The 13,474-nt window shown below is 59.6% G+C and overlaps 2 protein-coding genes across 7 annotated transcripts; both read left to right on the top strand.

Moving 5' to 3' along the window:
- Positions 1-82: 82 nt before the first annotated feature.
- USB1 (U6 snRNA biogenesis phosphodiesterase 1) lies at positions 83-4,925 on the top strand. 3 transcript variants are annotated; one of them, XR_014229045.1, is made up of 8 exons: positions 83-187; positions 316-467; positions 662-845; positions 1,333-1,386; positions 2,548-2,653; positions 2,896-2,975; positions 3,596-4,505; positions 4,800-4,862. XR_014229045.1 is itself a non-coding variant. In XM_082320276.1 (7 exons), the coding sequence occupies exons 1-7, from the start codon at positions 90-92 to the stop codon at positions 4,902-4,904; spliced, it is 783 nt and encodes a 260-aa protein (XP_082176402.1). In that variant the 5' UTR covers positions 83-89; the 3' UTR covers positions 4,905-4,925. The 3 variants fall into 3 exon arrangements, 2 of the variants coding, with proteins under 2 accessions (XP_082176402.1, XP_082176403.1); XM_082320276.1 differs by lacking the exon at positions 2,896-2,975 and having other exon boundaries at positions 4,422-4,505; positions 4,800-4,925; XM_082320277.1 differs by lacking the exons at positions 2,548-2,653; positions 2,896-2,975 and having other exon boundaries at positions 4,422-4,505; positions 4,800-4,925.
- A 701-nt stretch (positions 4,926-5,626) lies between these two features.
- MMP15 (matrix metallopeptidase 15) lies at positions 5,627-12,474 on the top strand. Of its 4 annotated transcripts, none has more exons than XM_082320275.1 (11): positions 5,627-5,716; positions 6,043-6,174; positions 8,483-8,631; positions 8,884-9,006; positions 9,117-9,424; positions 9,659-9,820; positions 9,942-10,165; positions 10,300-10,438; positions 10,682-10,832; positions 10,952-11,067; positions 11,317-12,447. In XM_082320275.1, exons 3-11 carry the CDS (start codon positions 8,528-8,530, stop codon positions 11,769-11,771), a joined length of 1,782 nt encoding a protein of 593 aa, XP_082176401.1. In that variant the 5' UTR covers positions 5,627-5,716; positions 6,043-6,174; positions 8,483-8,527; the 3' UTR covers positions 11,772-12,447. The 4 variants fall into 4 exon arrangements, with proteins under 4 accessions (XP_082176401.1, XP_082176400.1, XP_082176398.1 ...); XM_082320274.1 differs by having other exon boundaries at positions 5,628-5,716; positions 6,029-6,174; XM_082320272.1 differs by lacking the exons at positions 5,627-5,716; positions 6,043-6,174 and adding an exon at positions 6,827-7,308.
- Positions 12,475-13,474: the final 1,000 nt, after the last annotated feature.

The raw sequence follows: 13,474 nt of genomic DNA, 5'->3' as shown, positions 1-13,474 counted from the left end.
GGCCGCGGCGGCTGCCCCCTGCCGGGCCGCGCCGACAACAGCGCCCCCGCCGCCGACACCGGCACCGCCGCGGGGGGGCCGGGCCGGCCATGAGGGCCGCGCTGGTCGGGTACAGCAGCTCGGAGGAGGAGGAGGAGCAGGAAGGGGGGCGCCGGGGCGGCGGCGCGCAGGGGCCCCCCCGGGCCAGGTGGGTGCGGCGTGGGGCGGCGGGACGGGCCCTTCGCGCGGGGTGGGGGGACGGCGGGAGCGAGCGGGGCCGGGCGAGGAATGCGCGGCCTTCCTCCGCCTCGTCATCCTCCTCCCCGGTCCCTGCAGCGCCGGCCGCCCCCGCCTGCCCGTCCCCGCCGGCCTGCCGGGCGATCCGGAGCCAGAGGAGGCCGTTAGCGACGACAGATCCCGGCACGGCGGCCGCGTCCGCGGCTTTCCCCACGAGCGGGGCAACTGGGCCACCCACGTCTACCTGCCCTGTAGGTAACGGCGGCCTGGGATGGGACCGGGAGGGGAGGCCGGGACAGAGCCCATCCGGGTGAGGCCCGACGAGCCCCCGGGGTCATCCGGTGCACGGCTGAGATGGGAGACCCGTGGGACCCGCCTGTCCCCGGTGGGGATCCGCGGCCGGCGCTCCGGGGAGGGGCCCGGCTCTGACCGCGCTGCCCCGCAGACCGAGTCCAGGAGGAATTCCTGGAGCTGCTGGAGCTCCTGGTCTCCCGCGCTCGCACCTATGTCTCCTCGCTGGCTGCCATGGAGGAGTTCCACCTCAGCCTCTCGCAGTGCGTGGTGCTGCGCTACCACTGGATAGACCCCTTCGTCCGCTCCCTCAAGGAGCGCCTGGCCTCCTTCGACAGGTAGGGACAATGGCACTCCTCACACCTCACACCCTTCGCGCTTCCTCAGGGTCTGTGTTTCACCAGCACCGGCACCCTAAGTCATCTCTGGGAGCTGGTGCTGCACCAGTAAAGCCCTGGGGAGTTTTCCTCTCTGCCTTGGGATCCAGCACCAGACAAGTCAGGTCTTGGGTTTCAAGGATGAGGCCAGAGCTGTGCCATCCTGTAAACCACAGATGGTTTCATCACTTACATCTGGCTCAGGTGCCTGCTGAGCATCAGGTGCTTCAGGACTTCTGTCGCTGACCGGGCTTCAGAGGGCTGGAAACTGGGGGGGAATGGATTAATTTGAGTCCAGAAAGGTTCTGGTTGTACCAGTTTAGTCCAGTTGCAGCATGCATTTGCCTTTATCTTTCCACAGCTCGGTAGAAATCCTGTCTCCTCCCCATCTTCTTTCTTTTCTTTTTTTTTTCCCCCACTAGCTAAAATAGGATCTTTCTTATTTCAGGTTCTTCTGTGTGGCTGACCAAGTGAAGGTTTATACCAACCAGAATAAAACCAGGTGAGCGAGCAGCAGGAGAGCCTGCCTGCCTGGGAGAAGGCTGGGCAGGGTGCTAGGTGGATGGGAAGTGTCACCCACCCTGTGCCGGTGACGGGGCTGAGCCGTGTGATGGGGCAGCATGCGATCACCTTGTCTCCAGAGGTTTCACACCTTTCCCTGCCACTTTCACAAATCTTAGCTTCAGCGCTGATTCTCTGCAAGCCATTGCTCTTGTTAGTGATGGGTGAACCTCAGGCTGCAGGGTTTCAGTCTTCTGAAGAGATCTGTTCATAACATGACCTGAGGCAGGCCTTTCTGCTGGGGTTAGATTCATGCTACGGTTTCACAGCAGCTAAAGGAGGCAGCCGTGTTCACTGCCATCTCCCATCTGGTTTGTTTTGTGGTTTCGTGAACCCTCACACCAGCGTGAGCAGCCTGGGGTGAGCAGAGCCGGGGGCCACCTCTTTTGGCAGCAGTGCCAGTCATGAAATTGTAGTGCAGGTCTTCCAAGAGCTGGGGAGAAATAGCTTCGATGGTGCTAATTCTCCTGGGCATCAGCTCGAAGCCTGATTCCAACTGAATGCAATTAAGTAGTTTAAATGTCAAAACAAAGGTGATTAAAATTGTGAAAAGTTGCTGAATCTAGCAGGAATGGCAGCCCGTGATCGTCATGGGCGGGACGAAGTGAATTCTGGGTGAGACTTAGTCTTCCCCTCCCCTCCTGGAGTCTAGAAAGCATCATCCAGATACTCCTTGAGGAGGTACCTCTTTGTCACGTCTCTCCAGCTTGGTACTTCCTGTTCCCCGCTTCCTCTCCCACCATAAAACCCCTATGGCAACTTCCGCTTCTTGAATGCAGCTCCTGCACTGCACAGCACTCTGCTGATGTATCCATCGAGCGCATCCTTTGCCTGGAAAACGAGTTTTCATGTCCCTAAAGGTGATCTAGTAAATCTACGTGCTATATCATCCGGTCCTTCTTCTCCCTGCTACCATGTCTTCACTTCTGTTTTTCTTGAGAATATGGCCCGCATCCTTCAATGCTTAAACCTGGCATTCCTCAAATTATCTTTTGTTAGGGGGTAGGGAATTTGCCTGGTAGGAATGCAGGGCTAAGTATACTTATGTTCTGCTTTCTGCAGCATGAAAGGGTGCTTGCTGTCTCTCCTTGTCTTTCTTTAGGACCTTTATTGGCTTGGAGGTGTCCGCTGGGCATTTCCAGCTGCTGGAGCTGGTCTCAGAGGTGGACAGAGTTCTGGAGGAATTTGACCTTCCCACATTCTACAAGGTGAGGGTTCTCCCACTTACTTCCCTGCCAGTCCAGAGATACTGGCTGGTTCATTGCGAGAGGTCCATGAAATGGTCACCCTAAATAAGCAGGAGTGGGGAGGTTAGACTCTGAAATGGTCTCCTCTGAGCTGGTCAGTGATGCTCATACTTAACACCCTGAACACGATCTTGCTGAGAATGGGACTAGCGCAAGTCTATGACTTATGTATCACATCTTGTTGTCGTGGTTTAACCTGTCAGGCAACTAAACACCACGCAGCTGTTCACTCATTGCCCCCCTGCCACTGTGGGATCGGGGAGAGAATCGGGAAGAAAAAAAGGTAAGATTCATGAGCATTCCCGAGCAGCAGCCCCCCGGCCAGCTTTCCCCTAGTTTATATACTGAACATGACATCATACGGTATGGAATAGCCCTTTGGCCAGTTTGGGTCAGCTGTCCTGGCTGTGCCCCCTCACAGCTTCTTGTGCACCTCCAGCCTTCTCAGTCAGTAGAGCATGAGAAGCTGAAAAGTCCTTGACTTAGTGTAAGCGCTACTTAGCAACAACTAAAACATCAGTGTGTTATCAACATTATTCTCATACTAAATCCAAAACACGGCACTGTACCAGCAACTAGGAAGAAAATTAACTCTGTCCCAGCTGAAACCAGGACACTTGTGGAGTAGAGTAAGGATGTTAACTATCTGGTGGCTTCTTGAGAATTGGCTTTCTGGGGCAAAGGACCAGACCGTACATCATGGTTGCTGCCCTGCTGTGTGTGGAAGCAGAGTTGTCCTAGGATAGAATAGGCTTAGGATGAGCACTGTGGGACTGAGGGCGATGCTCATGCCTCTTCCTTGGGCAGTTTCCTGGGGCATTAGTCCAGCCTTTTTGCTTGGTACTAGCATTGTGGACAGGTTTTGGATTTTGAAGGGCCACACCCTGATTTCTCTGTCTCCAGAGCTGAGCACGGAGCTCTTGTGGGTTATTCAGAAGTGACCCACCTACCCGCCCCAGGACTGTCCGTGAGAGGTTCTCTGTGCACTTGGAAAAGCTTCTGCAGAGTTGACCACAGGGAGGCTGGGAACCAGGCAGCCTTGCCCATCTGAATCTGAATTCTCTCAGTGCCAGGAGGCACACAAGGCTCGAACATCGTTCTTCCACTTCGATCGGTCTGCGGCTGCATGCTCTGGAGTCCCAAGGGCCACAGTGCAGTCTTCTGTTGTTTTTTTCCTCAAGACATGACTGATCCAGTTCCATCTCCTCCTCCTCACTTCATTACTGATTTTCTCCATCTCCGAGTTGATGCTCATCGTTTCTGCTACTTTTTTTTTTTTTTTTTTTTTTTTTTTCCCCCCGGGAGGAGGTAGTTGGCCTCCTGCCCAACCCCCATGACTTGGAGGGCCAGTGGTTTTTCTGTCAGGGTGGCCTTCCCTTAGGCTGCGTTGGTTCGCGGCACCTTCTTCAATTTTATCCGGTGCACCCTCCAGAGAGGGATCCCCTATCCACCACCCAGGGGATGCGCCTTCTAGCCGTGCAGCCACAGCCGAAGGAGCCTTGCCCACTGATGTTCAAAAAGGCTGGGGACCTTAGGACTCATCTCACCTCCAGCACTGTCCGTATCAGCTTTGAACTGTTGAGCTGGCAGAGGGAGCTCCCAGCTTTGGGATCCTCCTACCTCTGCGATCCTAGACAGGGCAGCATCACACCAGATCTCCCACTGTGGCTCCATGCATTGAGCAAAGCCTCCTTTAACCCTCACAATCTGATCCCTGTTTTGTCTTCAGGACCCATCGTTCCATATCAGCTTGGCCTGGTGCGTTGGGGACCTGTCTGGCAGGCTGGAAGGGCAGTGTCTGCGGGAGCTCCAGGTGCGTCCCCAAGCAGTGTGGAGAGCAGGAGAAGAGCAGAGCTGGCGTCCAGCCAGCTGGTGTCCTGCTGAGGGTGGAGAGTGGGAAATTCTCTTCACTGAGCAAGACAACTTTCCTGGGTTGAAAGGAGAGATGCTTTTGGGGGGAGCATGAGCTAAATCACCCTCCAGAAGGAAGTCAGAGGCTTCCAGCCACAAGTGGCCTCGTCTCTGACTTGGTTTGGAGAGGAAGCTGCTGACTCCTTCCTCTGGCAGATCCACCCTCCTGGTACTGACTCCTGCATCTGTTTTCCAGGACATCGTGGATGGGTTTGAGGACTCGGCGCTCCTGCTGCGTATCCAATGGGAGCAAATCCACTGCAAGTCAGGGAACAAGTACTTCTCCTTCCCCTTGAGGTAGGGGCTGGTGGGGCTGTGCGTTTCAGAGCCTCGAAGACCCTGATGTTCAACCAAGGACTGTTCTCCAGTGCAGCTGAGTGATGGGGGCTGTCACACACCTCCCGTGCTCTTCTTGCCTTCTCAGCATCTCTGTGGTGTTTGTGGCCTCAAGTTGGGCTACTTCTGAGTCTGAGTTTCTGGATGAAGAAGTGTGTGTTTGTAGCAGATTTCGTCCTCACCACTGTATGTGCTGCAGTCAGCACTGGCAGTTCCAGCCATCCCATGGTTGCTGATTTTGCTGATTTTTTTAAAAAAAGAAAAAAAAAATCTCTATAAAAGCCATATATGCCTTATGGGAAGGAGGAAGAAGGTAGCGTGGGAAGCTGTTGCCAAAGGGAGAGTGTCTCACATGGTTGGAAATAGCACTGCCTGATTGTCGGGAGGCTCTGAGCATGCTTTGAGTAGCAAGAAGCAAGGACACGGAGCTGGACTGTCTCACCAGAGCATCTCCCTACTGTAAGCCAGCTCAGACAAGTTCCTGGGTCATGTTCTGTGTCCCTCTCACACTGCTGCTGCCTCTAGAGAAATTTCAGTATCTGATCCTTTTGCCCAACAGCAAAAGATGAAATCTGGAGGGGAGAAGTTGGAAATCCCTTGTGTTTCAGTGCTCCAGGCTGGGTCTAAAAGAAGAGCTTTGGTTTAAGATTGTGCGTGCCATAAGCCCAGGACTTTCTTGGTGTGCTGCTTCTCCCAAGAAGCTTGCTGCCTTGTGTGGACGAGCCCAAGAGAGGGCAGTGTCACCTTTTGCCTGAGCTGGAAGGGCAATGCCCACGGGTGAGTCAAGGTGTGGCTGGGGTGGCAGCTCCTGCCCAGGCTCCGTGCTTTGTCCCCATGGGAACAGCACCCCTGGTGCCATGATGACCCTGGGGACGGTGGGCTGGACTTCGTCCCTTGGGAGAAGCTCCTTTTTAATCCTTTTGTTTGTGCAGGGAGGTGGGCTGCAGCCTCTCAAGTATTCGGAGCAGCATACCAATGTGCTGTCCTGAATCTTTCATTCCACATCTGTCTGATGAAAGACTCCGGGACTTCCAAGCAGTAAAAATCTGTCTCCTCATGTCATAAAATTGCTTCCGTGGTATATTTCAGCTGTTCCCTTCCAGACATGCCCAGCTCCTGCAGACTTCAGATGACGTGATGCCTGCAAGTGCTTCTGTGAGCTTGGTGCTGTGCTGCCCGTCCTGGCACACGCGAGAGCCTGGGGCCTTTGTGGCTGTGGGAGCATCTCAGTACAGGTCGTGATGTCTACCAACACCCGTGCGATAGCTGGTTTTCAAAATCCTTAACAAAATTCTATTAAGTCTGTAGCCAGTTAGTTTCTGGGATGGGGGTCTGCGTAATAAGGCATGTGATTACACCCCGAGTTTTCTTTTGGGGAAGGGAAAACAAAGATGGATATACTTAGCCCCTGGGGACTTCCAGTGAAACTGGTTCCAGCACGACCAGTTTCTCCATGGTCCGAGTCCAGCAGCGCCAGGTTAATGCTCAACCAGCGGCCCCCCCCCCAGCGGGGCCCGGCTTGGCACATCGCCCCGTTTTGTAACTGCGGCAGGTGTCAGGGGCCCCGCTCCTGGCTTCAGGGACGGGGCAGGGAGCCGGGCTCGGCAGCAGGGCCACGGGGACAAAGTCCGCGGATGGGGGGCGGCTGCCGGCGCAGCGTGCGAGCGGCCGGGAGGGGCGGGCAGGGCCTGGCCGCCGGTGGGCGCCGGGCCGCGGCTCAGGCTGCGCACGCCCGCGTGAGCAGGTGTCGTGGGGGCGGGGTGCGTGTGTGCGTGGGTCAGTGTGATGGCGCCGCGGCCCCGCCCCTCAGCCTGGGCCCGCCCCTCAGCCTGGGCCCGCCCCTCAGCCTGGGCCCGCCCCTCAGCCTGGGCCCGCCCCGCCCGCTCCCCGCCGAGCCGAGCCGCGCCGGTGCCGCCGCGCCCGCGTCCCGCCACCCTGCTGCTCCCGGCGGGCAGGGCAGGGCAGGGCAGGGCAGGGGAGCCGAGCCGAGCCGAGCCGCGCCGCGGTGGCCGCCCATGTGCTGTTTGCCGCCGGCCTGATCCCGCACACAAAGGCGGGTCGGGAGGCGACGGGCCGCGCCTGGCAGTGCCGCCCATGCACCGTGCGCAGCCCCCCGCGGCGGCCCGGCCCCGGGCCATGAGGGCGGCGTAGCTCCGACACCGCCGCGCTCGGCCCGGCCCGGCCCGGCGCGGCCCGAGGGCAGCCGCGGACCGGTGGGGACGGCGGCGGCGCGGCCCGGTATGGCAGGAGGTGGCGGCGCCCCCTGCCGGGCGGGCGGGGCGCCGCGGGCGGGCGGGCGCCCCCCACCGTTCCTGGTGCTGCTGGTGCTGCTGGCGGCAGCGGCGGCGGGCGAGGAGATCAACGCGGAGGTGAGCGGGGAGGGCTGGGGGGGGCCCCGGGGGCACCCTGCCGGCTCCCTGCCCGCTCCCTGCCTGCACCTGCGGCCACCGGCGCTGCCTGCCCGCGGCCGCCGGGGCAGGCAGCGCCGGCGGCCGCAGGTGCAGGCAGGGTGCGGGGCGGGGGCCGGCGGGGCCGGGTCGCTCCCGGGGGCGGCGGGCAGCAGCCGGCGGGGGAGAGGAAGCGCTTTGTGCCCACGCGAGGCTGCGGCGGGGGAGGGGGTGAAAGGGCCTTTGATAAAGTCTCTGCTCCGCCAGCCTGCCTTGAGGGGGGAAATGGTAAAAAAATGAATAAAAGATTAAAAAAATTTTCAAAATTAAAACATTCAGCCATTTTTTTTTAAATTGGGAAGTGAAAAAAATTGGAAAGTGAAAAAATAAAAAGGAATTGAGAAAAAAGAACAAAGTTTTAAAAATTAAAAGAAAAAAATCAGAAACTGAAAGTTAAAAGGAAAAATTCAAAATTTTAAAAATAAAAATTAAAAGGAAAAATAAAATGCAAAAATTAAAAGTAATAATAAAAATATTTTTTCTAAAAAAGTAATTAAAAAAGACGAGGAGGTGGAGGCTGGTGCAGGAAGGAAGAGACTCGGCGCGCCCCAGCACCCCCTCCTGCCCGCTGCTCTTCTGCGGGGCCGCAGCCCCCGGGGCGGGGAACAGGGGCGAGTGGCCCCCCGGGCAGCTGCCGGCCCCGTAGGACAGAAGCCCCTTTGTGGGTGGAGGGCGGGTGGGGCAGGGGGCTGGCCCCGTGTCCGTCTGCAGCTCCCGGGGGACAGTGGGGAGATGGGCAGCCCGCGGGCAGGCTGGCCCCCTGCCTGCTGCCTTCTCCCCGGGATAAGGGTGGCTGACAGCCCCCTGTGACTGGAGGAACCCCACACACACACTTGATGGGGCAGAGCTGGGGCTCTGTTCCCTGCCTCCCAAACGCTGCTTGCGTGCTCCAGCTTGCCTGTGCTGCCTGCCCTGCCTGCCCAGGTGTGGCATTTGCCCCTGGCAGCTGGCACAGACACCCCATGAGGGGGGATAGGGCTGGGGTGGCAGCGGGTGGTGGGCCGGATCCTGCCTCGCTGGGGTCTCAAGGAGCTCCAGGTCCCCCTGTCGGGCTGTTCCCCTCCCACAGCCTCACGCTCGGCTCTCCCCGGCGCAGGCATGGCTGCGGCTCTATGGCTACCTGCCGCAGCCCAGCCGGCAGATGTCCACCATGCGCTCAGCTCAGACCTTCTCCTCGGCCCTCGCCGAGATGCAGAAGTTTTACGGCATCACTGTCACCGGCGTCCTGGATGAGGAGACCAAGGCGTGAGTTTCTCCATGTCCTCTTGCTGTAGCAGAAGGCAGCTCCGCTCCCTGGCTCTTTGGCTTTGCCTGCCAGCCCTGGAGCTCTGCCTGCACCTGGAAATGTGGGTGCTGTTTCCCATGGGAGCTGCATCTCCCCTTTTGGGGGCTGCACCCCTGCAGCCAGGACACCTCCCTCGCCGTCCATGGCTGCTGTAACCCCTCAGGGACCTTGGCCGCGGTGGGCTGAGCCCTGGCTTGATGCCCTCCTGGCAGGTGGATGAAACGTCCCCGCTGTGGGGTCCCAGACCAGTTTGGGGTGCGGACAAAGTCGAACATGCGGCGGAAGCGGTACGCACTGACAGGGCGGCGCTGGAGCCAGAGCCATCTCACCTTCAGGTACCCAACATCTCTGGGGCTTTCCACCCTCCAGCCCATGGAGAGCCATGGGTGCCCTCGGGGAGCGAGTGCTGTCCCGGGCCATCCCCAGTGAGCTCTGTACCCCCCAGCATCCAAAACTACACGGAGAAGCTGGGTCGGTACCACTCGTACGAGGCTGTCCGTCGAGCTTTCCGGGTGTGGGAGCAAGCCACACCACTGGTTTTCCGGGAGGTACCCTACGAGGATATCCAGCAGAAGCGAAAGAAGGAGGCTGACATCATGGTGCTCTTCGCCTCTGGCTTCCATGGAGACAGCTCCCCCTTTGACGGTGTCGGGGGCTTTTTGGCTCATGCCTATTTTCCTGGTCCTGGCATGGGGGGGGACACACATTTTGACTCGGATGAGCCCTGGACGCTGGAGAACATGGATGTGTCTGGTGAGTTGAGGGCCAAGGAAGTGGTGAAGGCAACCAGAGGAGCCTGGTAGGCCCCTGGGTTTGAGGGCAGGGGGATGTGCTGGTGTGGGCAGGAGTGGCAGGGAGAGTGGCTCCACCGTGGGTGATGCAGGCAGCTCCCACCGGAGCACCCTCATTGCAGGGTGTTGGGGCCAAGGACCCACCCCATGCATCGTGTTCTCCACCCCGTCTTGCTGATGGTGCCTTTCCCTTCAGGGAACAACCTTTTCTTAGTGGCTGTGCACGAGCTGGGGCACTCGCTGGGCTTGGAGCACTCCAGCAACCCCAGCGCTATCATGGCCCCCTTCTACCAGTGGATGGACACGGAGAACTTCCAGCTGCCTGAGGATGACCTCAAGGGCATCCAGCAGCTGTACGGTGAGGAGATGGGTGGAGGATCAGCCCAGAGGTGGGATGCTGGGCACGTGCATGGGGAAGCCGAGGCACGGGTGATGCTGGTCTGCATCACCCCATCCCTTCTCTCGCCTGCCCAATCCAGGTACCACGGATGGGCACCCTCAGCCCACCAAGCCTTTGCCCACCGTGACACCCCGGAGACCTGGCAAGCCAGACCAGAGACCCCCCAAACTGCCTCCCCCGGGGAAACCGGAGCGACCCCCCAAACCTGGCAGCCCAGACCGACCTGACCAGTACGGCCCCGACATCTGCGATGGGAACTTTGACACGGTGGCGGTGCTGCGTGGGGAGATGTTTGTGTTCAAGGTACCTGCCAGGATTTCCTCCTGCCCCTTCCCTGGGGATGTGGTGGGTCCCTAGGTGGGAGGATCCCCCAGCAAGATGCCTGGCACTGGGACTGTGTCCCCCCCATCCTCTTCCAACACCCTATTTCCCACCAGGGCCGGTGGTTCTGGAGGGTCCGGCACAACCGGGTGCTGGACAACTACCCCATGCCCATTGGGCACTTTTGGCGGGGCCTCCCTGGGGACATCGATGCCGCCTACGAGAGGCATGATGGGAGGTTCGTGTTCTTTAAAGGTGAGCAGGGAAAGCTGGGTGGGAGGGCCAAGGTGCAGGGGGGACCCCAGTGCCCCTCCAAGCTGCTGAGAGCTGATTGGCTTCATCCCATCCTGATCCACCTCCCCAGCCAGAGCCGCTGCCTGATCCCAAAGGGATGGGGTGGCTGCAGGCATTGTACCCGCATCCCTATCCACATGTGCACCTGCTGCAGCAGCTGGGCATTGCCGCCTCACCCCCCTTCTCCGTCTCCTCCCCCTCCAGGTGACCGGTACTGGCTCTTCCGAGAAGCCAACCTGGAGCCTGGGTACCCGCAGCCCCTGGTCACCTACGGGCAGGGCATCCCCTATGACAGCATCGACACGGCTGTCTGGTGGGAACCCACAGGGCACACCTTCTTCTTCCGTGGGGACAGGTGAGTAGCTCTGGGGTCCTCCTCCCTGCTCTGCTGCCTCCTGGCCCCTGGCAGGGGTGGGCATGGTGAGTGGCGGAGACCCCCGTGCTCCTCAGCTGCTCACCACCTCCTTCCCCCAGATACTGGCGCTTTAATGAAGACAGCCGCTCAGTGGACCCCGGGTACCCAAAGCCCATCTCCGTCTGGGTGGGCATCCCTCCCTCACCAAAGGGTGCCTTCCTCAGCCCAGATGCCTGTAAGTAGAGGAGGAGAACAGGGCTGGGCAGTGGGGGGAGACCAGAGGGGATGGGGTCACCCCTCTGGTTGCCTGGCCATGTGGGATGGAGGCCAGGAGGGTGCCCAGGGGTTAGCGGTGAAGCCCTTTCTGAAGGGTTTCAGCGGTCCCAGAGCAAAACCTGCTGTCCTGGGTATCTGCAGGTGTCCAGGTTGTGGAGTGCCCTGTGCCTGCCTACTTATCCCTTGCCTCCATCTTCACCCCCTGCAGCTTCCACCTACTTCTACAGAGGCACAAAGTACTGGAAATTTGACAACGAGCGGCTCAAGACGGAGCCGGGTTATCCCAAATCCATCCTACGGGACTTCATGGGCTGTCACACAGAGCTGGTCCCAGACCCCCATCCCCGTTGGCCTGATGGGGACCGACCCCCCTTCAACCCCGAGGGGGATGGGCGAGCTGAAGGCGAGGAGGAGGAAGAGGAGGAGGAGGAGGAGGAAGACGAGGATGATTACGGCAAGGGTGGCCGCCAGCCAGGTGGGGACGTGGACGTGGTGGTGCAGATTGATGAGTACACACGCACCATGAGCGTTGTCATGGTGCTGGTGCTGCTGGTGCTGCTGCTCTGCATCCTCGGCCTCATCTACGTCATCATCCAGATGCAGAGGAAGGGTGCGCCCCGAATGCTCTTGTACTGCAAGCGCTCCTTGCAGGAGTGGGTCTGACCCTGGCTCCCTCCCCAGACTGCCCCTACCACCATGGTGCTAACAATGGACCTGACCTCCCCCTCCCCTTGCCCCTCCCCATGGCCTTGGCCCCTCTTGCCCCATTATTGCTTGATGGCTCCAGCCTCAAAAAAGGGGGGATGCCCACCCCTCCCAGCCCCTCCAGAGTAGCCAGGCTGGGTCACAGCGGGCTGGAGGGCATCCAGGTCCTGCCTGCTCCCTGGCGCCTACCCCAATCCCTGCTGTGACCATCAGGTTGCCACCCATCATGTTGCACCCACCTCTGCCAAGGGGGCCCAGCAGGGTCTTTTCTGCGTGAACCTGCTGAGCTGTACCTGTGCTGCATGGGGTGGTGAGCAGGCTGGGGGCTGTTCACAAGTGCTATGAGCTGGCAAGTCTCAGCTGCTGGCACCTGCAATGGCAGGGAGGTGCAAGGAGAAGGGAGGGCTGAGCTCGTGGCCATGTTTCCTGTTGAACCACGGGGATACAGGGATGTGGTGCCTAAAGATAGTGTGAGGGGGGAGATGCCACCTTTGCAACCCCCTGTGGACTCAGCTTAGCCCGGACCCTGCCACTGCCATGGGGTCACGCAGTCCCATGGGCAGGGCAGCAGGCACAGCCATCTTGTATGTGTATTAAACGGGTCCGGTGCATGGAGAGCTGTGGTGCCGTCCTTTCTGCTGCGGGATGGGGGCAGGAGCCATGTGGGCTGCCCTGTGCGAGGTTTGGCAGATTTTATGGTAGCAGGGACTTGCCTGGGGGCTACCAGTTTGGGCGGGGGTGTCAGCAAAAGCAGCCCCCCTACCCTGGCAGTGGACAGAGCTGCCTTTCACCAGCTCCCACAGCAGTGGCAATGGCCTTGCCACGAACACAGCGGGCCTTGTTCTTCCCTGGCCAGCACCATGCTCCAGCCCTGGGGCGGCCTCCTCCGTTCCCTGGGCAGGGGCCAGTGGCTGCAGCAGCCAGGGGACAGTGCGTGGTCCCTCGTGGAGCTGGTTTACCAGGTGCTTTGGCTCCGTGTCCCCATGTGGCCCTGATGTGTTTCCTTGGGGGAAGGAGGTGGCCGTATCCTGTCTCACTGCTGCTGTCTCGGCAGAGGAAAGCAGGAGGAGTCATGACCGGTGTAGAGATCAGGGAAATAATTGTGGGAGTGGAAAAGATTAGACCTGGGGGGTGTAGAAAATTGGCTTTATCCAGGGAAAAATGTTGCTCAGCCTTTAATGGGAAGGAAAATCAAACCACAGCAGGCAGCATGCAGCGGTGGTGGTAATAGTGGCTTTTTTGCCTTTACTGGTGATGCTCACCAGGGTGGTGAGCCAGTGTCGGGTTTGCTCTGGAGCTGCAGGTGCAGCCTGGGCAGCCTCGGGGCGGGTGGCAGAGGCCTGGCACAGTTCATACACTGGTGGGGAGGCAGGCCATGCTGGGTGGGGGATTGTATGGGTCTGACCCATCCCTGTGGGACTGACCCTATGGAGTTGGGGGGTAGGGGCTCTCTCTATGGGACTGGACTCACAGCACCAGTACCTGGACAGCACCTGTGCCTTCCCTGTTTCCCCACAGGGCTGGTGGCTCTGACACATGGCTTGGTGCGGGGAGCATGAGACGCCCTGACCTGCTCCCCACTCCCTGGGGCTCCAGCTGCCCCCTGCCCCCATCCTCACCCTGCCAGCCCTGGCGGGAGGGGATCCCCCCTTTACACGTGG

The sequence above is a fragment of the Platalea leucorodia genome, assembly GCF_965183815.1.
Source record: "Platalea leucorodia genome assembly, chromosome: 8".
NCBI lineage: Eukaryota > Metazoa > Chordata > Aves > Pelecaniformes > Threskiornithidae > Platalea > Platalea leucorodia.
This window is presented reverse-complemented; position numbering and strand designations above follow the sequence as displayed.